Source organism: Balaenoptera musculus, chromosome 5 (assembly GCF_009873245.2).
Source record: "Balaenoptera musculus isolate JJ_BM4_2016_0621 chromosome 5, mBalMus1.pri.v3, whole genome shotgun sequence".
NCBI classification, from domain to species: Eukaryota; Metazoa; Chordata; class Mammalia; order Artiodactyla; family Balaenopteridae; genus Balaenoptera; species Balaenoptera musculus.
Genome location: NC_045789.1, coordinates 88997763 through 89023638, shown reverse-complemented (window position 1 = coordinate 89023638; position 25876 = coordinate 88997763). Strand labels below are relative to the sequence as shown.

The following is a 25876-nucleotide window of genomic DNA, read 5'->3' as shown; positions in this document are numbered from 1 at the left end:
GCTGAATACCATTGGGGGCCTCCTAACCACAGAGGCTGTTCCAGGAGAAGGAGAAAGGGGGAGGGGGAGAGGAAGGTGCAGAGGAGGCATGGAAAGAGGAGTTAGGGATGAGAAATGTCTGGTTTACAAAAACCGATCCATTTCCACAGGCCTTAATTAAAAGAATGACAAACACTCATATGTAAAAATCCACACCTAAAGGCTCTCAGGTACAGAGCGATCACAAGAAATGCAGAGTGTGCAAACAAGCTTTCATTAAGAGACCTGTCAGCTCGGTTTCATTTATCCAGACTGTTCAGCATTCTGCTGGCAACTGAGCTGGAAAAATAATGGAAGGACAGATACACTTGAAGAGGTAAACAAAGGTGGGAACGTTTCAGCTGCAAAATAGGACAGATAATAAAGAAGTCAGGGAATGGGAGAGATGAGATGGCGTTTTTCTTAACAAACAAACAAATAACAACCACCCCTCCCTCAATTCCACACTCATCAGTAATGTAATATTCTGGCTTTTAAAAGAAAAAATAAAACAAGAACAGACATGTGGGGTTCAGAGACAATGCTATTGGTGGCCTACTCAAATCTACTCAAATCTATTCCCCGCTCTGCTACACTTCCCAAGACCTGATTTTGTTTTAGTGTTCACCCTTTTAGAGTCTACATGTCCAGGGACAAGGCTCCTTCCCCAATTCAGAGGATGATCTTGATGAACCTAAGCCCATCAGAGTAATTTCATCTTCCTTGCTTGCAGACTGTTTTAGACATAGACATGTGACATGGTCACATAGGCATGTGACAATTCTGACCAATGAAATGTGACAAGAACTGGGTTACTTGCTCTTAAAACACACACACACACAGAGAAACTTCCTTCTGCCTTTGGACACAGATGTGAGAACAGGTGATGGCTGGAGCTGTTGCAGCCATCTTGTTAGCATGAAGGAGTAGATGACACCGAGGCAGGCAGAGCAGGAAGACAGAAACTCAGATCCTTGATAACTTTCTTGAATGAACTAGCCCTGCCTGGCATTCCCTACTTCTTAACTTCTTGTTATGCAATATAATTCATTTCCTTATTGTTTAAGTTTCTTAAAGTGTGAACTGTAGCTGAGAGTACCCCAACTGATGCAGGGTTATCTGGTGGAGTAGGGGACAGAATGCAATACATTTTCACAATGACTCTTAAAAAAGACAAAAGACAACCATAAGTAATTGCTGAAACTCTTTTTAATGTCTGTGGAACAGAAGAACCATGTTGAGTTGGGATAGCAGAGGTGGGACAGTGTCACATGTATGTACAGGGCAATGTCAAGATTACAAATATGATAGGATCACCTCATTGGCTCCAATTCCATCTAACACAAGACCCCCCCCAGGCTGATTGGATACACAGAGCTTAGGTTATCGCTCCCTATGACCCTCTGCCCTGAACCCCATACTCTGGGACTCATGGCAGTTTTCTTGCCCATGATAGAATGTGTAGGAGTTTATTATAAGCCCTGCTTTCCAGAAGGTTATGAATGGGCCCTAAAGACATGCGCCTGGCCAATTGTGTGTCAAAACCAAGGCTTCCGTGGGGAGAGATTTTTCTTTTTATTATCATTGTATTAAATCTGGCTGTGTTTTCCTTTGGTGGCTTTGGCGTCCCATGCAGTAGTGTTAAACATTTGCAGAGAGTTTAGGCCTGGTGCAGCAGGAAGATGATTTCTGTGGCCGCTGGCCTGGGCAAGCTTTGCAGCTGCAGAAGCGACCTCCCTGGAGGGGAAGGTGAGGGGATGAGTCTGGGAAGGGGGAGAGGCTGGAGCATCGAGGGCTGAATGGGGCATTGGGGCCTGACGGGCAGGGGTAGATGTCGTGTCCTGCTCACCGGAAGCCACGGTGCTCTGACTCAGGCGCGCCTGCATCCCGCTAGGTGATGAGGGTGAACTCAGGTGAGTGGGAAGAAAGCAGCTGGAGGTCCACCCAGGGTGCATTTGGCAGAGGATGGGACCCTCTGGTCTGCATCTTGCCCTCCTTCAGAGCAAGACAGTGCAAAGTCTGATGGATCCCACCCAGCTGGCAGAGTGATGTCAGGAGATAAATGTGGCAGGGAAGTTTTGGGGGCGGGGTGGGGGGGGGGGGCAGCTGGCCACCCACGTGCCTGCAGGATTCACACCTGGGATCCCAAGCCTGGTCTAAACCTCTGATTTCTAGGATGAATTGATGAATTTTCTACCCCTCCCACCTTGGGAACTTCTCTTTTCCCTGCAGGAGAGTCTCTCAAAGGAGTCCTTCTGGTTCTCAGGGACGTTTTGAGCTTTGGGATCTAGTTTTAGGTCTTCTTGGAGAAATGAACTGCGTTCAGCACAAAGAAAGGTCTGTCATTTGATGAGGCTTCAACGTGCTGCAGCGCCAGATGCCGCCTAGAAAAGTTAATTTTATCCCTAAGGAAAGAAGCAGGTGGGGGTGACCACTCTCTGCTTTCCCACTCTTGGAGCTTGAACTTGGTTCCCTAGTCCCCTCCCCTCCCCATCATTACAAAGGCTGTAATGACGTTACTTTGTTTTTCCCTTTCTTTCCACTCTAGGGCCACAAGCTCTGTCTTTAAAACCCCAGTAGCCGGCAGCACAGGGGGAAGCAGCCGCAGCATTCTGTTGGAGGAATGATGCTACAGGTTTCAGGTGGTGGGGATTCTGGGTTGGCCCCTAAGCCGCTATATCTTGCCCCAACCCTACAGGACCATAAAACCACAAAACCCTATATGTAGCCCGGGATGAAGGGAGAGAACCAGCATTCCCAGGTTCTGGCTCTCATCTCATCTCAGAAACAAAACATCAAAACACCACTGGAGTCCCCATCCTCCCTGCGTATCCACAGCCCCCCACCCCCACCCCACTAGTCACTCCAGGTCGATTAATCCTCTAGAATTACAGGCTGGAAAATTCAGCTCTAGTAGTCAGCAGACAGGTCTCAACAGGGGCTGTGGATTTCAGACCGGAAGCCTAACCTTCTGAGCCCACTTAAGCCCCTTTCCGCCTGCCAGTCAATGCCACTACAGACAGCGCTGCGGGCAGGATGCCAAGAACACCCACGCTGGGAGGTCCTCCCGGGCCCTGACGTGATGGAGAGGAGCCGGGGGCAGGGGGGGGGTCCCTCTGGACCCATTGTGCTTAATTACACCTTACCCTACAGCCTCCTAATCATTACAAAGACGGGGATCTGATTAAAAATCACATCCGTTTCAAGCCCTTCCCATAATTTTGATCAACAACTTTAAACGCTAATAGAAAAACATCTTATCTCTAATAAAACAAGTGCTGACAGAAAGATGGATGTCGAAAACCAGCCATATGGCCGACACGATTCCGTGCCTGGCCACGTGCACAGCGTGCAGCTCCCCGCAGAAAGAGCCGACACTGAGAAGCTTGAGGACGCGCATTTAATAAATCGAACTGTGCTGGCATCATCAGAATATTCACAGTTTGCAACAGGAGCTGTGTGTCCTTTTTCGCTTGCAGACTCGGAGGTGTTTTAGGAGAAAGTGACTTCGGTGAGCTGTCCTGATGCTTAATTCTTTACCATCCCGGGTGCCTTCAATGTGTCATCATGCCTGACCTCGTTCCCCTTCAAGTTTTCATGGTGTTCCTCCTACCTCCACTCTCTGGGGCCTCTCCTTGCCATCTTCCAGGGTGGGAGCTTCTGCTGCAGGCTGGCTGGACTCAGCAGAGTCCGGGCAAGGTTTGGGGCACGACCCACTGGCGGCCAGGCCTGGCGGGGATGGCCCCATCTCGTCCCTCCGACTCTCCACGGGACTCTCTCTTGTGACCCCTTCTGGTTTGGCAGCTGCCTGCTCCTCTGTCGGTTTCACGATTTCCCTTCCAAGCCTGTTTACTTCTTCTTCCTCAGAAGGTAGCTGGGGTAACGAGGGATGAAAGTGCTTGCGTTGGCTCCTGTGGCTCTGATTTGCTGGGGAGCTAACGGCGGGCCTCCCAGCGTCCTCCCGCACTGTCAACGCCTCGGCAGCGGCACGACTTTCATCTCGTTCTTGCTTCTGAGCCGCCCCTGAAACAGACCAGGGACAGCATCAGGGACAGTCAGCCCTTACTTCCCTCTCCTCCCAACCTCGGGCCCGCTGCTGCGAGGCCTCCGACATAGAAGATGCTGCTGAAGGAAACACAGGACCCACAAAAAGGAAAGCAGCCACTCTGGTGATTCCTGTGTCATTAATGGAGGGAAAGGGATCACATGGGCCACGTCTGTAACCCCTCCTTTCCAGGCGCCTGGTTATCGCCTGCTTCGCTCTCTGACGGTGGTTCCTTGTGCCCATGAAATATTTAACCTGAGGACAAAGGTTTTGTAGGTTCTGTAGCTCAGGGAAGATCTGGGGCTCTTTAGCAATGAAACGAGGTTCTGGCTGCTCTCTGTGTGGGAAACAGAAGGAGAGTTAGGGAGGGATTGAGCACCTCCACCCCCATCTCCATCAGCACCTCATTCTTTGATGCAGACCGCTTGTGCTTTCTCACTTTCAATAAACTGCTATATGCAAAAGCAACTTCAAGCTCCCTACCCCGCCTCACTAAACTGTTCTTTCTAAACCTGTACAACAGAAATTCTCTAGCTGCAACTGGAGGGGGATGGGAGAGAACATGGGGCCCTGAGAGCTAGCATCCAGCCCCCATTTTCCTATTTGCTTGCTTTGTGATCAGGATGACCTGTTTGGCCTTCTTTTTTTTTTTTTTTTAACATCTTTATTGCAGTATACTTGCTTTACATTGTTGTGCTAGTTTCTGCTGTATAACAAAGCGAATCAGCTATATGCATATGTATATCCCCATATCCCCTCCCTCATGCGTCTCCCTCCCACCCACCCTATCCCACCACTCTAGGTGGTTGCAAAGCACCCAGCTGATCTCCCTGTGCTATGCAGCTGCTTCCCACTAGCTATCTATTTTACGTTTGGTAGTGTAGATATGTCCATGCCACTCTCTCACTTCGTCCCAGCTTACCCTTCCCCCTCCCCGTGTCCTCAAGTCCATTCTCTACGTCTGTGTCTTTATTCCTGTCCTGCCCTTAGGTTCATCAGAACCCTTTTATTTTTAGATTCCATATATATGTGTTAGCATACGGTATTTGTTTTTCTCTTTCTGACTTACTTCACTCTGTATGACAGACTCTAGGTCCATCCACCTCACTACAAATAACTCAATTTTGTTTCTTTTTATGGCTGAGTAATATTCCATTGTATGTATGTGCCACGTCTTCTTTATCCATTCATCTGTCGATGGACATTTAGGTTGCTTCCATGTCCTGGCTATTGTAAATAGAGCTGCAATGAACATTGTGGTACAGGACTCTTTTTGAATTATGGTTTTCTCAGGGTATATGCTCAGTAGTGGGATTGCTGGGTCGTATGGTAGTTCTATTTTTAGCTTTTTAAGGAACCTCCATACTGTTCTCCAGAGTGGCTGTATCAATTTACATTCCCACCAACAGTGCAAGAGGGTTCCCTTTTCTCCACACCCTCTCCAGCATTTATTGTTTGTAGATTTTTTGATGATGGCCATTCTGACCGGTGTGAGGTGATACCTCATTGTAGTTTTGATTTGCATTCTCTAATGATTAGTGATGTTGAGCATCTTTTCATGTGTTTTTTGGCAATCTGTATGTCTTCTTTGGAGAAATGTCTATTTAGGTCTTCTGACCATTTTTGGATTGGGTTGTTTGTTTTTTTGATATTGAGCTGCATGAGCTGCTTGTGAATTGGAGATTAATCCTTTGACAGTTGCTTCATTTGCAAATATTTTCTCCCATTCTGAGGGTTGTCTTTTTGTCTTGTTTATGGTTTCCTTTGTTGTGCAAAAGCTTTTAAGTTTCATTAGGTCCCATTTGTTTATTTTTGTTTTTATTTCCTTTCTCTAGGAGGTGGGTCAAAAAGGATCTTGCTGTGATTTATGTCATAGAGTGTTCTGCCTATGTTTTCCTCTAAGAGGTTTATAGTGTCTGGCCTTACATTTAAGTCTTTAATCCATTTTGAGTTTATTTTTGTGTATGGTGTTAGGGAGTGTTCTAATTTCATTCTTTTATATGTAGCTGTCCAGTTTTCCCAGCATCACTTATTGAAGAGGCTGCCATTTCTCCATTGTATTCTCTTGCCTCCTTTGTCAAAGATAAGGTAACCGTATGTGTGTGGGTTTATCTCTGGGCTTTCTATCCTGTTCCATTGATCTGTATTTCTGTTTTTGTGCCAGTACCATACTGTCTTGATTACTGTAGGTTTGTAGTATAGTCCAAAGTCTGGGAGCCTGATTCCTCCCACTCCATTTTTCTTTCTCAAGATTGCTTTGGCTATTTGGGGTCTTTTGTGTTTCCATACAAATTTTGAAACTTTTTGTTCTAGTTCTGTGAAAAATGCCATTGGTAGTTTGATAGAGATTGCACTGAATCTGTAGATTGCTTTGGGTAGTATAGTCATTTTCACAATGTTGATTCTTCCAATCCAAGAACACAGTATATCTCTCCATCTGTTTGTGTCATCTTTAATTTCTTTCATCAGTGTCTTATAAGTTTCTGCATACAGGCCTTTTGTCTCTGTAGGTAGGTTTATTCCTAGGTATTTTATTCTTTTTGTTGCAGTGGCAAATGGGAGTGTTGCCTTAATTTCTCTTTCAGATTTTTCATCATTAGTGTATAGGAATGCAAGAGATTTCTGTGCATTAATTTTGTATCCTGGTACTCTACCAAATTCACTGATTAGCTCTAGTAGTTTTCTGGTAGCAGGGCCTTCTTTTTTTCAGATACAAAATGAGGGGCAGGACTCTCTGATGTCCCTTCCGGACCTAACAAGCAAAAGAGGCTCTGCATGCCTGGGAAGCACTTGGGGAGTGAACTCTTGGCACCCAGACATGTGTGTTCAACACTAGACTCTGTGGTTCCCAGAAGTCAAGGCAGACCTTGACTGCTGTCCCCACACCCCAGGCCTCTAGTTCTGATACAGATTTGCTTCTCACATTCAAAAGAAGCCATTTTCCTTCTCTTAAGTCCTTTTAATGACCATAGAAATTTCCTGGGGACAGACATTCGATCAAACCTTGTATATACTCTAAAGCCTGTATTTAGTCATGGACCACTATGTATTACTCTCCTAAGAGCTCATTGACTTCAGTAAGTATTGTACCTGAAAATGAGACCATTACTTGTGCTTAAATGAAATTCATGAATATATAAATGAGTAAAGCAAGCCTTGATTTTTAAAAAAGTAACTACTCAGATCTGTTCAGCCAGGATAACGTACGTTAGTTCCTAATAGGTTCCCGTGCTCCTCCTGCTCTAATCCAACCTATCAGGAGAGGAACCTTCCCTAAGGCTTTGCTACTAAAAGTGGGGTCCGTGGACCAGCAGCAGTGGCATCACCTGGCAGTTTGTTGGACATGCAGTGTCCTACCCCAGACCTACTGGTTCAGAATCTGCATTTTAGTAAGATCGCAGGCGATGTGGCTGCACATTACAGTGTGAGAAACACTAGAGCGGAAGCACAAATATGACTATGCCTTTCCCCAGCTCTCAGACCTCCAAAGGCTGCCACCACCCTGAGAACAAAGCCCAAGCTTCTCCTGACATTCAAGACCTTCAGTGACCCAACATCCATTTACCTGCCATGCCAACTCTTCTCCTCGTGTCCTTATACTCCAGCCACACCGAACCCTTCATGGCACCCAGCCCTGCCCTCTGCGTCTTTGCTTACATGGTTGATGCCTCCGTGACCACCATTCCTTGATGCGTCAAGATGACCGACTTCAAGAGTGAGCCCCACCCCCACCTCCTCCGTGAAGGCTGTTTGATTAAATCCTTCCACTGTCCTAATCCCCACAAGGTTGTGTCTGAATCTCCAAGGGAACTTCATACTTTTTACTTTTTTAACCCTTAAATTGTTACTTATGTATAATTAGCTTATAAAACGCACCTGAAGTATAAAATCTTACCTGATTAATTTTTTACCTTTGCCAGTGTTTTATAGCAGGGGCTCTGTAAATAGCTTATTAAATGTTTGAATCTATAGACATATACATGAATGCATGAATAAATGAATATATTAGTACATATATTTCAATACCATCCATAAATAAATGAAAGCAGTCCTTGAATTTATTTGTTCCAGGTTCAGGTTGTTAAAAGTTCTTAAAATGGCACTTTGAGAAAAAAAGATTTCTAACTCACACAATCATTTAGCTACATCTGTGGTAGCTCAGGGAAGCAATCACATAATTTTCATACTAACAAATGAAAAAATGTTATAGTGGTTATACAGGAGACACGGGGAAACACGGAGTCAAAATGAGCCAGTTTCCAGCATAGTGCAAGAAGCTTTATTCAAAAGGAATAAATTATGGTCCTTTCTGCGGCTAAATTTTTCACCAACGTGAGATGAATAAACTCCTTCTGGAAATTACTCTTATGAAATTACTTCTTCCAGGACACTTAATAGTATATTCTGGTGCCCCTGAAAAATTAATTAACCTTATCCATAACAACCTAACGCCTAAACCATTTGCGCTGTTTTTACTGTAGGTCAGGTTAATCTTCTCTACCTTAATTTACATTTAAGGGAGGGTGGTCTAAATTACACTGGGGCCTTTTGGTTCGCCGGTCCTTTGCCTTGTGCCATTTTTTTAGATGACATTCCGCTCACATCCAAATGTATGAATCTTTTTTAAAATGGCAAACCTCTGAGATTACCAGGGAGAACTTCTCAACTTTTGGGGGGTGAGGGGAACAGGGGCCACACTGCTGTCATCATTATAGGTCAAGGCACAGTCGCAATAAGGGGATGGACATGGCTGTAATTCTCTTGTCTGGTCCTATTGCGGATTTTTTTGTTTTGTTTTTTCCGAGAAAGCCTAGATTTTCAGAGTCTCAGGACCGTAAACATATAGGGACCAGGCTCTGAAACTGGTTTATGGTTCAACAGCAGGATTTGCCAATCCTCTTCTCGCTTTTGTTCATCCAAAAGATATCTAAAAAGTATACTCAAGTAGTGATCAGAAGAGAAAGAAAAGTTACTGAAATACCACAACTCTTGAGCTAATTAGGAGGACCTCTGGTTATTTGCTGTGGGAGCAGAATCTTCCTTTAACTCTGTGATTCTGGAATGTTGACTCTTAAGCTGTGGGAGTTTTATTTCTCCTTTGAGAACAGACACATAGCATTGCCATTTCCATAAAAGAAAGATTTCTGAATTGGCTCAGAATTGGAAAATATTATTACCCCCCAAATAGTAATTATTCCGTGCTGCTTTAGCACACAGAATTAGTATCATTAATACTTATTAATAACAATATACATATCAATAATGATGAGGCAATCAACTGACACAAATGCATTAGGACACAAATAGCGCAGAAAGAAAAAATATTTTCTCTAAAAGAAAAAAACAGTAGCTCTTTGTAGAAAGGATTGCTGGTCTTCTAAAAATGGGTTCCCTCCCCCCTAACATTGGCCCGAAGGGCACATTCATCTTCTTTTGTTAACTGGTCTCTGATGGGCTTTGTCCTCCTGAGTGTGAGCTGCTTTCAGTTGGAATTAATCAGAGATGCAGCGGTGATGAGGGCATCCCAGACACTGACAGCAGTTACATAAATGCTTCCTTGTTGCCACCCGTGCTGGCGAAGGACAGGGTTGGAACAATGAGAGCTAACGATGGAACTCTGAAAGCTATCATTTTGAATCAGGCCATTACTTACGCCACCCTTCTGAAAATCAAGCCAGGCTCAGACTGCATGTCAGGTTAGCAGGCTTGGGCCTGCCCGGGGGCTCAGCAGGCCATAGCAGACAGAGGGCTTTGGATCTCCATGGGGACACTGGATGCTGGCGTGGGATGACCACCAGCCAAGGCATGTTCCAGACTGCACAGTGGGCTATGGTACGTTACAGGCCAGCCTTGCAAACAGCCACATGCTGCTGGCTAGAAAGTCCCAGCCTTGTCTTCTGGCCAGTGTGGGAACCACACAAGTCAGGGGCTCTCTCCAGGAATTCTTCCCGCATGTGCTTGGGGAACCTCTCTGTTGAAATCCTAGACCTGTCCAGGCTTCTCTTCTTACCATTCCATGCACTAATATGAGTGATCTGGATAGGCTTCAAAACACAGCTGTACAGAAGCAGGAGTGAGCCTTGCTGAACCCAGCTCAGATTAGCAGAACCACCCATCTGATCCAAAGACTCAGGATAAATAATACATAGTTGTTGCTTTAAGTTCTAAGTTTTGGGGTGTTTTATTATACAACAGCTAACAATAGACAGTTGGGAGCCACTTGAGATTTCTGAGCAGAGTACAACCATGATGGAAAGCAGTGCTCCAGAAGCTTCATCACACAGCAGCAGGATGAAGACGGGAAGGGAGTAAGGAGATTCTGGGAGGCAGGCAAACCAGGATGGAAGCCTTGCCAAGAAGGTCAAGAGGGCCTAAACCAAGCCAGAGGTGGTAGGAATGGAGATACAAGAAACTCTGAAGAAATAGTAGCAGCAGACTAGATACGGATGGAGAAGGAAAGTGGACGGTGGTTGATGATGACTCTGCTGGATAGCTAAGTGACAAAAAGGAGAGGAAGCAGGAAGAGTTGTGATGTCATACTTGAGAAGTCCATAGAATATGCAGGTGGGAAAATTTGTGCTTTGGGAAATATGGGACTGTAATTCTGCAGACGGGACCCACTGGGAAAAAATTTCAAAAATATTTTCATAGAGGTGTGGTTGAAGGCATGACTCTGAGCAAGAGAAGATGGAGAGGAAATGTAGCAATCCAGGAAAGAAGCATGACTCCCGTGTGCTGGGTATATTAGTTATCTAATGCTGTACAACAAATTACCTCAAAACTTAGCAGCTTAAGACTCAGGAGCCTGGGAGCAGTTCATCTGGGTGGTTCTTGCTAATGGTCTCTAATGTGGTTGTCATCAAAATGTTAAACAGGGCTGTTGTCATCTGAAGGCTTGACTGGGGCTGGAGAATCTGCTTCCAAGATGGCACACTCACATGGCTGATGGCTGGAAGCCTCAGTTCCAGGCCACATGAAGATCATGTAGGGCTGCTCAAGAATCCTCAGGGCATGGCAGCCAGCTTCCTCCAGAGTGAATGATCCAAGGTAGAGACAGCAAGGCAGACTCCACATGTCTTTCATAACTTGGCCTCAGAAGTCACATACCATCACTTCTGCTGTAATCCATCAGTCACACAGACCAACGCTGATACAGTGTGGGAGAGGACTACACAAGGGCACAAATGACAGGAAGTGGAGCTCAATTGGGGCCATCTTGGAAGCTGGTAACCACACTGGGGGTGGAGGGAGAAGATGAGCAAAACTCAGGAAGATGTGAAAGATAGTTTAGTCAGGGAAATGAGACTGCCACCTGGGAAGAGGTCTGGTTCTCGACCCTGTTGCTTCATCTGGCACCTTAAGTGGGCCCTTGATCCCCTTCAAAACACACTGCCTCCAGAAAGTGTGCCTGGTAAAGAAGTTTTTTTCTCCATCCAACTGATTCCTAGACCACTTACCACATTGCCAGGCAAATGTGCCAAAATTTCCCTGACGTTGGTACCACATCTCACCATCTTACAGGTAGGGAAACTGAGGCTGAAGTTACCAGTCCAAGTTCTCACAGCCAGTGTGACGTGGGGCTGGAGTACGAACCCAGGTTGCTCAAATCCTGAGCCCTCACTCTTAACCTCTATGCCACCATGCTGAGAGTGCAGGGATGCTTGTTCTTCTGCAGGAAGCTCCAAACAAGACAAACCCACACAGGCAACAAGAAGAAACATGAGGGATGACCCAACAGTGCCACAGAAGCTGCAGGAAGGTGAAGGACTGATGTCCACCAAGCCCCTGTGCCAGGCACAGGCCAGGCAAAGAGTAAGAAATCAAGGGCTGCTTACCATCCTTGGGACTCGCTTTGTTCTCAGCGAGCTGCTCGACGAACTTGAGCAGTGGGGATCTCGACCTCTGCGTGGTGGGAAGAGCGGGGTCACCAAACAGTATGGTGTCTTTGCCTCCTGTCATGGAAAAGAGGAAAATAGACATATTATGTCACCACTGGAGTCATGGTCACACTCATCCCACACAAGGGACTGGCTGTTTGGGTGAACAAGGCACCTTCTGCAATCGTAGGGAGCGCTGTGGGAGGGAAAGGGCCAGCATTGCCCTCTCTGCAGTGTGAGGACCCGGCAGAAAGGTCCAGGGCCAGCTGTCTATGAGTCCTAGAGTCTGCTCAGGACCTGGCTGCCCACAAATGCCACCGTTAAGGGGTAGCCTGCTATGTCTGCCAAAAACTGAGTGGCTTTGATCTGGGTGAGACAATAACAGTAATAACGACAGCAGTAGAGTGCTTTGAGCGCAGGCTCTGGAGCCATGCTGCAGTGCTTGTGTCCTGGACCCCATCGCTTGCTAGCTGGGTGGCCTTGGGCAAGTCACTGAACCTCTCTGAGCCTGTAAAGTGAGGAAGAATAACAGCACCCACCTCATGGGGTGGTGGCGATAAAATGAACTGATTCATGTCAAGCACTTAGGCATTTCATCAGCGCTCAATAAATTTCACACGTTGAAATGATTACTTTATGGTGGAGGCAGAACTGCCATACACATATCTCTGATTTAATTAGCTTTGGTCATTTAGATCGAATCATAAGTATGTCATAAGGCAGGTAGCATCAGGTTCCCTAAATGATCACAGCTAAACTCTACTTAGGACATAGAGACCTGCACCAGCCAAACCCTTTTATGGATTCACACGGACTCCCTAAGTGGATAGAGAAAGCCTGAGGCAAAGAGAAGGACGGAAGGAAAACCATTCCAACTCTACTTTTGAGGCCATGGCAAGGTATGGGGGTGAGGATCAGGGAAGCGCGGCTTTGAAACACGAGCTTGATGAGCACAGACACAACACACGTACACAGAAAGTGACGCTGCCCAGTGATGAGGAGAGCCCTGCAGGGAGGACTGGATCCCAGACTCCTGCCCATGAGCCCTGAAGATTCTCTCGGCGGGAACCACCATGCCAACAGCGAAAACCCTGGGGGGCCATGGCCCAGCCCGTGCTCCAGCCTCAACTCTCTGACTTTGGGTGAGACCTTATCTGAAGCCAAGTCACTTGAACGTCTCTGGGGCTCAGATCAGAGGCTCTAAAGTTCTCTACTCAGTTTCAGGTTCGGCAGAGCACAGAATGGTATTTGGGTCGAGATGTCCACGCCCTTGGATAGCCAGGCGAACCTTGGCCTGTACCTTGGAGCCCTCAACTTGTTTATAATACTACCCTCCCTGTAGGCCGTGCATGTCTTATTAACTTGATTTCCAAGACTGTAGCAGAGAGTTCGGTGTATGGCAGGTGCTTCATAAACAGCTGGTAACTGAGCATAAATGGCTGATGCGTTCTTGGAAATCCTGATGTCTTGGTGGGCATGGGTGCCTGCAGCTGCCCAGGCAGATGGAATATGTTACTAGCAGCCATTGCTCTCTGGTTTCCGCTATATGAGGGTCATCCCAGAAGAGAAATCTGATAAGACCTGACCCTGAGGTTCTCCACCAGCACAGCTATTATCTCAAGTGGGAAAAAGTCCCGAACTCTTCAGGACCACAGTCTGGAGAGGTTTCCCAAGGAGAACCATTTGAGCTATACCTTGGGATATTTTAAGAGGCTCTCAGGATGAAGTCAACCCAGTCAGGTCTCCTCTTGTGCTGCAAAGATAAAATCTAGAAACACCATGAGGAACTAATGGTTGTTATGAAGCCATAGCAGATGCCTCAGGTGGGCTTCTTTTGTTTCTCTCCACCAAGGCAACAGTTACTGGCCTCAAGTCAGGGACGGGACTGCAATTCCTGACCCATCTTTCTCTAGCAGGTAGGCTGGAAGCTCTCTAACCTTAAGGGGACTCAGGAAGAGGCACACTCTGCACTCTGTGTCCCAACAAGCCTTCCAAGTCCCCTCTGCCCTGTGGCCAAGGAATCAGAATTATGGGCAGAGTTGGGAGCTGGCTGCAGCCGAGTGACTAAGGCACCAGGTGGATGGTGCGGGGAGCCTCAGCCCTTCCTATTGTGAGGAATTCTCTAGGGCAGGATGTCTCCGTGGCTGTTTCCAACCACAGGGATTATCCACTCCGCAATGGCTCCTCAAAAACACTGGTACCAGCACATAAAACTTCTCCAAGAATCTGAGCAACAGGCATGCAGACAAGGGAAATAGAAGCTGCCATTCATCCATATCCAGTCAAAGTAGGGGCTGGGGAGAAGTTAAATACCTCCCTAAATCCCTGCCTGCAGAGATCATTTCCTTATCTGATGGTAAAATGCCAAGATTTGGTTTTTGCAAAATATTTGAAGAATTCAAAGACCTTCCTTAGAAGGCTCTCAGTTCTGTTGTTTCTAACTAAGCCCGGAGTCTATCTGTGTTGACTAAATTGAGCTCTAAACTGATGGCCTTCTGTCTCCTAGTTGCACTTTGGTTCTTGGGACTGGGGAGTGGGGTGAGGGTGGTCCACGAACTAGATTTGAGCCACAACCAATGTAGGTCACACAGGCCCTTCCATTCAACTGGTGTTTGAGTTTCTGGAAGCCCTCCTGATTCCCTGTAACACAACGTCCCTCGTCCCCTTCTCCAAAATGTGCCAGTTACTTTCAAAATGCACATTTTCCTCCTCAGGCTGATGTTGAGAGTGGAGAACAGAGAATTCAAATAAAAAGCTCAAAGAGCCAGGCTCTGCTCTTGCCAGATTTTTTTCTGGCTTTCAGTATTTCTTTTCAGAGCATGAGCATATCCAGGAAATCTCCCCTCAGTCCCCCCCTTCCCCCCAGGCATCATTCTCACCTGCAGACTCCAGCAAAAGGCTGGGAGAATGAGGCAGACAGGTAGGGGCTGAGGAAGGTGGAGGGTCATTCCTTCCTGAAGGGCATGGCCAACCAGCCCACCCCCTGGCTTCCTCAAAATAGCCCCGTGCCTTTCCCACTTCTCAGGGACCCGTTAAACAGTCTGGAGTACACTCTACTTTCCAGATGATTTTTCCATGTGGGCTGTGACATCTGTTACACTTGTCTACTTCCCAGCAAGATCACACATTTGCCCCAACTTTATCAGACACCATCTAGAGCTATATATTGTTGGCTGAGAGAGTGAGGAGGGAGGGAGAAGAGAGTCAAAGGAAAATCATAGCATGCTCCAAGTCCAAGAGTAATTCTGCCTTATAGTAATGAGTGATGGGCTCCTTCACAATGGTCCTTTAAAGTCTCAGGATAGATGGTTCCAGCTTCTGAATTTTTCTTCTCCAATTCAACTTGCTTTGAGAACCAATCCCCAGCTGATCTAATCTACACTCTACACCCCCCACCCCCTGTGTGTGCCCCTCTTCTCTGAATTGTACTTCCCCAGTGCAGGTGGAGCACTGAAATGAAGATCTGAACACCTGAGTTCAGCCTCTGTGGTCTTAGGTATCACCTAACTTCCTGAGCTTCTGTTTCCTTACCTAAAATGAGGGGATAAGACTAGATCAGGAAAGGGAAAAGTGTTTTCTCTCACATATCTACTCTGACCAAGAGGTGGCTTCTTGGAAAGCAAAAATGGAAGACTGTTTTTAGGGCCACATGTGAGATCAGCAAGGAGTGATGTGATTGATTAGCAATGCCTGCCACTGGCATGAGAATGGTGTTGGTTATATACACCAAGCATTTGCCATCCTTGAACTTTTTGCTCTCATCTGTCCTTCTAAGTCCAGCATACGATGACTTGTCACATTATTCCCTCACACACTAACATCTTTATCATTTAATTGATACTTAATTATGTAATATTTTGTGCTTTCCTTTCACTGTTTGGTGCATATTCATCTTACTTCCCTAGTGGGACTGTCGATTCTTGGAGGGGGCGAGGGGCATGTCTAGAATGCCTGGTACAGGACTGAATTCACAAAGCTGATGCTCAAAAAGGTATCAGTATATTATGGGTTGATTTATTAGAGGAGACACTGATCCTTTCAAGATGCTGGTAAATACGAGAGAGCTAGCAATTCTCTGAAACCACTGGGACTCAATCCCAACTCCAGTTGGCTGAAATCCTATGATTTGGCTCTTACTTGGGGAAGGAGGAAGAGGAAGAAGAGAAGAGAAAAGTGGAATAAGAAGAGGAAAAGGAGGTGGAAGAGGAGGAGGAGGAGGAAGAGGAAGAAGAGAAGGAAAAAAGAACATACTTCCTCTTGCTCCGCTATTCAGAAGGTTAAATGGAGACCACAGAACAATGAGCAGACAGGAGAGACTGGTCTGATTTGCTCTAAAGGAGGCCACTCCCCACCCCCCAATCTCACCATGGTTTGAAAATGATCATAAGGTGACACCTCATGGCAACCCCCTTCATCCCTGCACCAGGGCAATGCTATCGCCATTACATAAACTGTGTCAGATTAGGGGGAATTGCCACTCTTTATTTCTGTCCTCCCACTTTGCATCTACGTGGAGGCCAGAGATTAGAACAAACATGGCTGGGGCGTAAAATCCATTCAGTTACTGCCGTTCAAACTAATTTTACCGTTTAATATTTGCTTTGTGCTAATTGAATTCTCTATTTCAATTGGCTGTTCTAATCAGAAAAGTGCAAGGATACATAGAGAGTGCATTTCTATTTATTTACATGCAGGGATGATATTAATGCATTGCTATTAGCCACAAACAAAGATATTTCAAACAGAACATACTCCCAAATCCTACGGAAACATTGTAGCTCAGGCCTTCAGGCAGCAAAAAAAAAAAAGGAAAGAAACAATTGTTATTGCATAATAGCCATTCTAACCTAGACCAAACAACAGCAGAGATAGGAAATTCTCAGCATTCTTTCATTTATTCCACTTCCATCTTTTTACATAAGTTGTAGAAATAAAACATTGTGAAATCTCACTAAGTCATCTGGAGAGAAAAAGAAAAATCCAAACTCCAGTACATGCACAGAAATAGCAATCTGACTGCACAAATAAACGATAAATTTGCCTGACTGTGTTGAAATTCAATGCAATAAAAGAAAGGCCTTCAAAGGAGATAAGGTTTTAACTGCATCAAAATGTTCTTGTGCAAAATGGATCATTCAAATCCCCAGGATGGCACTTGCCACTAATTAGGTCTGTTAGGTCTTTTGACATCAAGTTCAAGGAATCTCTACTAAAAATTCCAATTTATGAAACACACTTCCAGGCAACCTAAGGTGGCTATTCAGATTTATGTTAAGAAAACATGTGGTTTTGTCCATGTCCCCGTGGCAATGTTCATTTCTCATCCATTACAAGGAAGCAACCAATATGATTCAAGGGTAGAGAAGGGTTTGTGCAGAAAGGTTAAGTAACTAAAAATATTCGTACAAAGTTGTTTCCAGGGAAAGAGGAGGTGGTGGAAATGATAAATATAAGTTTCTGGAGAGTGTAAAGAGAAAGAAGAATAGCTGACGGGGGTCTCATGAAGGGGGTATTTTACCAGGACAAATGAGTAAATATAGCTAATTAAAGTGAAACATCAGTTTCTTCACACCCTGTACCACTGCAAAAAATAATCTCCAGAGGAGGTTTTGATTTTCGATCTCTGTAACAAATGGGATGGGGGGTGGCGCGGAGAGAGAAGGAGGTTATAAAGTGCATTTGGGATAGACAATTGTTGGTTCTTATATTCATTTTTAGGACTGATGATTAAATTGAACAAGTCTTTGTAAGTTTGTACATTCATTTTTAGAACTGATGATTAACTAGAATAAATTTTTGTCAGTTCCTATATTCATTTTTAGGGGTGATGATTAAATTGAATACATCTCTATAACACACCTACAGGGAAAAAAATGAAGCAATTTACCATACTCATAAAAGTTAAAAATAAAATATATACAGACATATACAATGACAATTTCAGAATTTAGATTAGCAAAACTTCATAGTTCACCTTGCATATTTATTATTTTTTTCTGATTTCCTCCAAAATGATGGCTTCTAAGTTTAAAACACTTGTAGATTTCTCAGCAACGATCATCAAATAAAAGAACATTAAAAAGGTAAAGTCTGCTCTGCAAATTTTCAAAAAAAGAAATTTTTTTTTCAAAAAAAGAAAATTTTCATGAAGTTCTACTTACCTGGAAGACTCCACAAACCAGAAACTTCCAGAGTTCTTAATTTTTTCTCCAGTTCAGCCACCCGATTCCCTAGGATTCTGGAAAAGGGGAGAGAATGACAAAAAACACCAATGAACATCGATCTCATCAGCTCTCAGGGCTGTGAGCAGGATACTTGGGAAGCCCCCTAGTGCCCTAATAGAGAGAACATGTTTTGAGACTTAAGATATATGCTAAAAACTGTGTGTGTGTGTTTGCTCCACACACACATACTCTATTGAAAGTACATATGAAAATATAAAGTGAATAATTAAAAATGATTTTAAAATTACCGAAATGTTGTCATTCAAGTGAATCTTCTCCCACAAAGGTAGCTGCACAGCCAAACAATGATTCTACCATTGCCCAGACACCTTACATCATTTCTATTTGCTCAATGCTAAAGATGACACTTAATTTTGAATACTCTTACAAGTATCACACCCTGATTCTTTGAGGGGGGATCTGAGTTTCAGAAACAACCAAGTCTAACAAATAATATGGAAGAACATGCTTGGTAATGTTACTTAGAGGTAATAAAATAATAAGATCTGCCTTCTTAGACCTAAACTATAGCTTACAGATGTCTATATCCTTGGTATCTAGCATAATGTCTGGTAGATGGTAGGTGCTCAATAAATATATTTGATTAAATAAATGCTTTCCTTTTTTTCATGGCTTGTAATGATATCCGGAGAGAATTAAAAAATAGGCATCTCAAAAACTTTTCAGAAATTACAGAATCACTAGAATAATTACATTGCCTTCCAAGGTGCCCATTCTGACTCACTGTGATGTATAAGATCTAGAATGTGTATTTGAACAGATTACTCTGCTTACTTGGAAGCCAAACTTTGTCTATATGCATGGAAAGACATAAATGTGGGCATATATTTTCCCTCCTTCACTCTACACAAAATTAAATATAGTTGGGAAATGATTTGATAGTCATCTAAAACTTCAATCATTTTCCATTGGCCCGGAAATTGAAAAACCAGTCTTTATCTTTGGGGGATATTCTTGGCATTGCTGTGCTAAAATGATGTGGAAATCACCTTAATAGCCAAGTTTCAAATCCTTTCAGCAGGAGAAACCAGAATGCCAGAATTGTTCTTCTACCTCTCTTTATATTCCAGACATAGCTGCACACACCCACATACATACCGAGACATGAATATGTATATATCTGCACATATATATGTGGCTTTGAATTCATCTTTATTTTACCTGAATTCACTTGCGGCGTCTTACTTAATTAATATTCCCTTTGAGTTCACAGAAAACTCTTTGACGTGACTCTATGTGGTTTTGTTCATCTAGGTACTTAGAGTTTTCTTTTCTTCTTTTCCTTAAGTCTTAAATTCTGCATAGTCGTTATCAATTACTTTCAATTTTCACTCTATGTGTTGGGTCTATTCTGCTTTCATGTCTCTGACCCCTCAACAAACACCTCTTTTCGTAATCTCACTTTCAATATTTTGCTCAGACCCTCTGATCCGAGCTCCCTTTTCACCAGCTGATGGGTCTGAGATGCAATCACAGCAGTGTTCAAGTTGATGCCTGCTTCTTAGCGAGATCAGATCATCTGTACGTGGCTGCTTCTTGGAAACAAAAGATAAGGCTTAACTCTTCTGTGGACAATGAAGGATGCCGTCAGGGCAACGTTCAAAGGCGTGGTGCAGAGACATTTGGCTGCATTTTTTCTGATGGTCCTGGATAACGAAGCCATGTCTCCCAGAAATGCGCTGAGGTGAATTTGTTGGGGTCCCTAACAGCCTACTCTCAGGGACTCTGCCTAAGTTTGTCAGGGCTGACTGCTTTCTTCTTTAGCCTGACATAAGCATCTGATGCAGGGCTAGAGGTGATAAAATGAACCCAGCAGAAGTTGTGGTAGTAGTAATAGTAACAATAATGACATCAATAACAATAACAACTACACTACAGTTAACACAAATAGCAACTAATCTTTCCTGAGTCCCAGGTCTGAGTCAGAGACTATGCCAAACACCTACTAAATATGCATTTTTTTATCTGACCTGACAAAAACTCTGCAGCGTAGACTGTATTTTTATCCTCCTTTTACACATGTGAACTCTAACAAACAGAGAGGTTAAGCAACTTGTCCAAGGACACACAGTTCATCTCAAAGCTGTGTCTTTTCCCAACCCTCAGTGTTCTCACCCACCACACTCGACTCCTCCCACTAGAAAACAGAGGCAGGGAAGTTAGTTAACTTAACCAAAACCACATGTAGGACTCAGCTGGTGATGAGTCTGGATTTTTAACCTATACCTCAGTTTGCCTCCCAAGTGCATGCTCTTAACCAATAACCCCCTAATGGCACTAGAAAACCAGCATTCTCACACCTAAAGCAAGTTCTCTTTAAAACCGTTCATAACTGATATATGGATGCAGCCATAGTTGGACTTGCAAAATATAACCCAAGATATTTCAAATGACAGAGAGTCTTCTAACTGGCCTCACACTGAACAGATATGGCAGCTGGTCCACTGAACGTGGTGTGACGCAGCCCACAGAGAGAAGGGGGTTTTCTGAGTCTCAGTAGCTGGCAGTGTTCATAGATGGAGACAGCAGAAGTACAAACAGGGTCTGTTCAAAGAAGTTCAACCAATCCAACAATTATTGAGGCTGTAGGGGACACTGAAGAGAAGCAGACCCTGTCCCTACGTTTAGGGACTAAAATTCTGGTGGGAGACAGACAGATGCACACAAACAGACACACACAAGTACAGTGCCAGTGGAAGGCTTTAATAACAGTTGATATTTATTAATCACTTGTTCTGTACCAGGTATTACTCTAAGCCTTGCACAAATATTATCTCCCTTAGCCCCTTGTGACAATAGATGAGGTAGCTCTTATTACGTTTATTAGAGGCCAACTAACTTGCCCTGGGTGACAGAGCTGGTAAGTGGAGGGTCCAGAATCAAAACCCGAGCCTGCAAATACACAAGTCCTTCAGTAGAACTGTGGAGAAGACGTGAAGATTAAACGAAAGATGAATCCAGAGCGGCTTGTAGGGACCGAGATCATGAATGATCTTGCTGCCAGATTGAGAATGGTGAGACTTTTATTCATTGGCCACAAGGAGACAATGAAGGGTTGTAAGCAGAGAAGCAGCATAAGGAAGTTTAGGAAAACTGTTTTGGACGTGGGGTTGAGAATGAACTGGAAGGAGGATGAGTAGAAACAGAAAGACCAGTTAGGAGAGTGTTGCACTGGGCAGTGATGACGATGGCTCAAAGGAGCCAGAGGGGATGCAGGGAAGCCAAAGGAATGGAGTAATAATACGGAGGAAGACGAGCAGTTGGAGCTGCCTACAGGATATCGGGGTAGACAGCTGCACACCCGGGAGACAGGAGGAGCTGGGAGAGCAAAGATGAGAGTACACGCTGGGGGTGGGTCTGCTCCCCAGCACAGCGTGAGGAGTCAGAAGAACAGAGGGCCAGAGCACCACCTGCGGAAGGTGAGAAAGGACCAGAGAAGCGCAGGTGGAGAGGGAAGAGGCACGCCAGGGCCACGTGGGGAAGGGGAGAGAAGGCTCCCGGTGGGGCAGCGTGGTCAGTATCGTCTTATTCTAGAAGGTGGTCACACAGGATGAAAAAGGCCACTAAAGGGGCTTCCGTGGTGGCGCAGTGGTTGAGAATGTGCCTGCTAATGCAGGGGATGCGGGTTCGAGCCCTGGTCTGGGGAGATCCCACATGCCACGGAGCAACTAGGCCCATGAGCCACAACTACTGAGCTTGCGCTCCGCAACAAGAGAGGCCGCGATAGTGAGAGGCCCGCGCACCACGATGAAGAGTGGCCCCCGCTTGCCGCAACTAGAGAAAGCCCTCGCACAGAAACGAAGACCCAACACAGCCAAAAAAAAATTAAAAATAAAAAAATAAAATATAAAAAAAAAAAAAGAAAAAGAAAAAGTCCACTAAGAAGACATGCCCCACCCTTGAGAGAGCTGTTACAAGACAGAGGAAGGGGTGAAATCCAGAATCCAAGTGACAGGGGTGGGAAAAGCAGCCTATGAGAAGGTTGAAGCAGTGAATATAGATGACTCTTCAAGTAGTTTAGCAGGGAATCCAAGGAGACAGCCAGGGCAGTAGCCTGAGGCATAAACAGGCTTGAGAGAGATTTTTTTTTTTTGTAGGACGGGGGAGATTTTAAAATAAAGTTTTTATTTAGCGGTGGCTTGTTTTAGGATAGGGGAGATCTCAGCATATGTCTACCCAGTAGTCTAGAAAAATCCTCCAGATGCCAGGCTTCTGGAGAGATTTTCAGTAGTAGTTTCCGATGATAGCAACCACAGGAAATCTGCAAAGACAGAACGAACCCAGGAGCTGGCCACCACTGTGCCTCTGTCCTTGCTCTCTGGACAACACAGCAAGCAAGAATCTCTGAGTGAGGGTCCTGGGGGGACCCCGATCCCAAAGAGGAAGAGGTGGCCATGGCCTCACACAGACTGGAGAGAACCGTGCCCCCCTACCTCCACCCCAGGGGACCTTCTTTTGAATCTCTGCTCTGATCCCCGACAGCTCCCGCTGCTTCCAAGACCTTGAACTTCCAAGCTACCTACCACCGGCCAGGGAGTGGGGAGAGCAGTGAAGAGTTTTAGGCAAAGCACAGAGGGTAGTGAAAGGCCAGCGTATCCTCACGTACTGACCACCGCGGCTACCACCCCAGCACTGGCAGAGTGATGGCTTGTTGGGCAGGGCTGGAGGACCAGAGGTGCTGTGCTGTGAGGCATACTTTTTTTTTTTTTTTTAATTGAGTTATTTGTTTTTTGTGTGTGTGTGTATGGTTTTTTTAAAATTTTATTTATTTATTTATTTTTGGCTGTGTTGGGTTTTCGCTTCTGCGTGAGGGCTTTCTCTAGTTGCATTAAGTGGGGGCCACTCTTCATCGCGGTGCGCGGGCCTCTCACTATCGCGGCCTCTCTTGTTGCGGAGCACAGGCTCCAGACACGCAGGCTCAGTAATTGTGGCTCACGGGCCCAGTTGCTCCACGGCATGTGGGATCTTCCCAGACCAGGGCTCGAACCCGTGTCCTCTGCACTGGCAGGCAGATTCTCAACCACTGCACCACGAGGGAAGCCCAAGACAGACTCTTAACGTCTGTCTCTTCATTAATGCTTTGCCACCTGTTTCTAAGACACATGAAGCCCGTCCCGTCTTTAACCATAGCTAGACAACTGCAAACTCACAAGAAGTCCCTCAGGCAAAATGCTTATCAATTGAACTTCCTCTCCAAATATAAAGTCCTAGGTTTATTCATCAGTTCTTCAAGATGGCTCCCATTGGGCCTTATCAGCGTGGGGGTGGGGTGGGGGGGTGTGCATGTGGGGAGGGGGTAGGAGGGTAAGCGCCGGTAGGGGGAGCACACGCTTACAGAACGGAGCACCTGCATTCCTACTTCTAACGCTCCACGCAAACAAAGCTATTTTTAAATCTTAGGTACAAAAGGCTAAATCATGGGGGACAAGAGCAAGCAGACCAAATGCACATTTTATTCTGAGCTCCCACTCCTTCTGTTGTATCATTCGTTTCTTTCCATACCCCCGAATAAAACACTTACTGAAAGTGTGAAACTTAAAACCCTCAAAGTATTAAAAATGGCACATTAGGTACTTTATGTACTGATATGAGGCAATCTTCAAGATCTATTGTTATGAGAGAAAAAAGCAAGGTGGAAGACAGTGAAAAAAACTTTTTCTGATGAATACTAGCTACCATTTGTAAAAAAAAAAAAAACTAAAAAAAAAAAAAAAAAGAAAATCTATGTCTATATAAATATATATGAGTTTTTATGTGTGTCTATATAAATGTACTATGCGTTTGCTTATATATGCATCCTTGGAGAGGATACATAAAAAAGGAGGAATGGTGGTTTCTTCCAGGCAGGGGAATTGGCTGGCTGAGAGATAACAGTAGTTTGGAGATATATTGTTGCTCAACCTTTTAAAATGTAAATCAACAGATGGTTCAAAATTATTAAAGAGTAGTTAAAGATGGAAAGGTACATTAAAAAAATAAAGGCAGCAAAATGAAAATGTCTATCTCTCTCAACAGAGGGTGAGAGCCCATGGCACCTGGGGATGTGTGTGGTTGCAGTGGAGTATGGGAGGAATGTATAAGGAAATCAATCTGTCACAAGAGGCGGGAGTGTCAGGCCAGCAGCTTGGGGATACTGAGTTTGGCAGGCGGTGGGACTCAGCTGGGCTTTTCGGTGGAGGCTTGTGTTGTGATAGGCACTGTAGCTGGCAGGTGGGTCTGAGTGTAGCCGGGCAAGCAGTGAGCTGGGGTCTGAGGATGGAGGGTTGACGGGAGGATCTTCCCAAGGACAAGGTAATGGTCTGGTGGGAAGGAAGAAGAAGGGGCAGGTAGGAGATGTACACTGAAGGACCTTGGCAAGCACTCAGGAAATATATATTGAATAAGTGAATGAATGCATGAAAACCATAAAACTTAATGCCTGTTTGCATGTCAGTATTAAGGGAACAGGAACAAAGGTTTAGAGGACATTCAATCATCCATTCATCAAATAATCACGAGCACCCACTGTGGACCCAGCACTATCCGACATACTGGGAGAGAACAGTGACCAAAATGGACAAACATACTGGCCCTGGGACAGCTTCAACCTGAGTGATGTGGAAGTTGGTCAAACCTAGGTATTAGGATGGTGAGCAGGGCACGTTAAATATTCTTCAAATCACGCTTTAAATGGCTGCATGATGTTGTGCCTTATGGATTTACTGTAATCTTAACCATTCTCCAATTTAAAAATATTTGGCTTGTTTCCATTTTTTTCACTCTTATAAATGAATCCACAGTGAACCACCTTATGTATAAATCTAGGGCATCATTCTGATTTTTTTCTTTAGGATACATTCCTAGAAGCAGACCCTCTGGGTCAAAGGGCACAAGCATTTTAAAGTATTTAAGATGTACTAAGGGATGGATGCTCCAGACTCTAGACTCATTGAATTTGAGGAGCTGAAAAAATATCAGGGGAAACTGTCAACCTAGCAGATGGAAATGTGGGTCTTGCTCTCAATGGCGAGGTGGGGACAAGAGTGCTAGGAAGAGTCTGCAGAGAACAAGAAGCAAAGACAGAGGGCGTGAGGTCCCCCAAGTGGGGGAAGAAGATAGGAGACCAAAGAAAAGAGGAGGAGGAGGAGAAGGTGGCCTGGGGTGGAGGGAGGGGGAAGAGGAGGAGGAATCCAAGAAGATGGGTTTCAAGACGGGAATTGGGATGAAGAGAAATTATAGATGAAAGAGACTCAGAAAGTGGGGTTTGGGGGTACTGGTGACCTTCAAAGGAAGATTGCTATGGAAAATTCAGAAGAGGTCTTGGGAGGTATTGAAGCGAGGTGATCTTTTGTTCCTGCCCATGGCATCACTGGGGGCTTGCTAAAATCCAGAAGCCTGATATTCCCTCCAGAAAGCCCCCTAAATCTGCATTTCTAAACAAGCACCCCATCCAAGTAATTCTAACACAGGTGCCCCCCAGAACACACGTTGAGGGGGTGGCTATTGAAGAAGTAGAGGTGGCCTCTTGTTCACAAAGATTGGAGGTGAGTGGAATTCACGGGAACCCTTTGCGGGGTTCAGGAAGATCTGGGAGGTTTCTGGGTGAAGATGCAGAAGCAGGACGAGGGGCAGAAGTTGAAGAGGTTGAAAGAGGAGGTCACAGGAGAGCTGGGCCCCAAAGGAGGGAGGATGGTGTGGACCAACAGGACAGT

At 45.1% G+C, this 25876-nt stretch overlaps 1 protein-coding gene across 3 annotated transcripts in view; it reads right to left on the bottom strand.

Moving 5' to 3' along the window:
• Positions 1-3404: 3404 nt before the first annotated feature.
• The window catches only part of CCDC149 (coiled-coil domain containing 149), a 96467-nt gene continuing 73995 nt past the window's right edge, over positions 3405-25876 (bottom strand). For all 3 annotated transcript variants that reach the window (XM_036853476.1, XM_036853475.1, XM_036853477.1), the window contains 4 exons: positions 18102-18178; positions 16693-16725; positions 11899-12015; positions 3405-4041 (listed from right to left, as the gene is read on the bottom strand). In XM_036853476.1, coding sequence (XP_036709371.1) covers positions 3614-4041; positions 11899-12015; positions 16693-16725; positions 18102-18178 — 655 coding nt within the window. In that variant the 3' untranslated portion in view covers positions 3405-3613. The remainder of the gene's footprint in view (positions 4042-11898; positions 12016-16692; positions 16726-18101; positions 18179-25876) is intronic.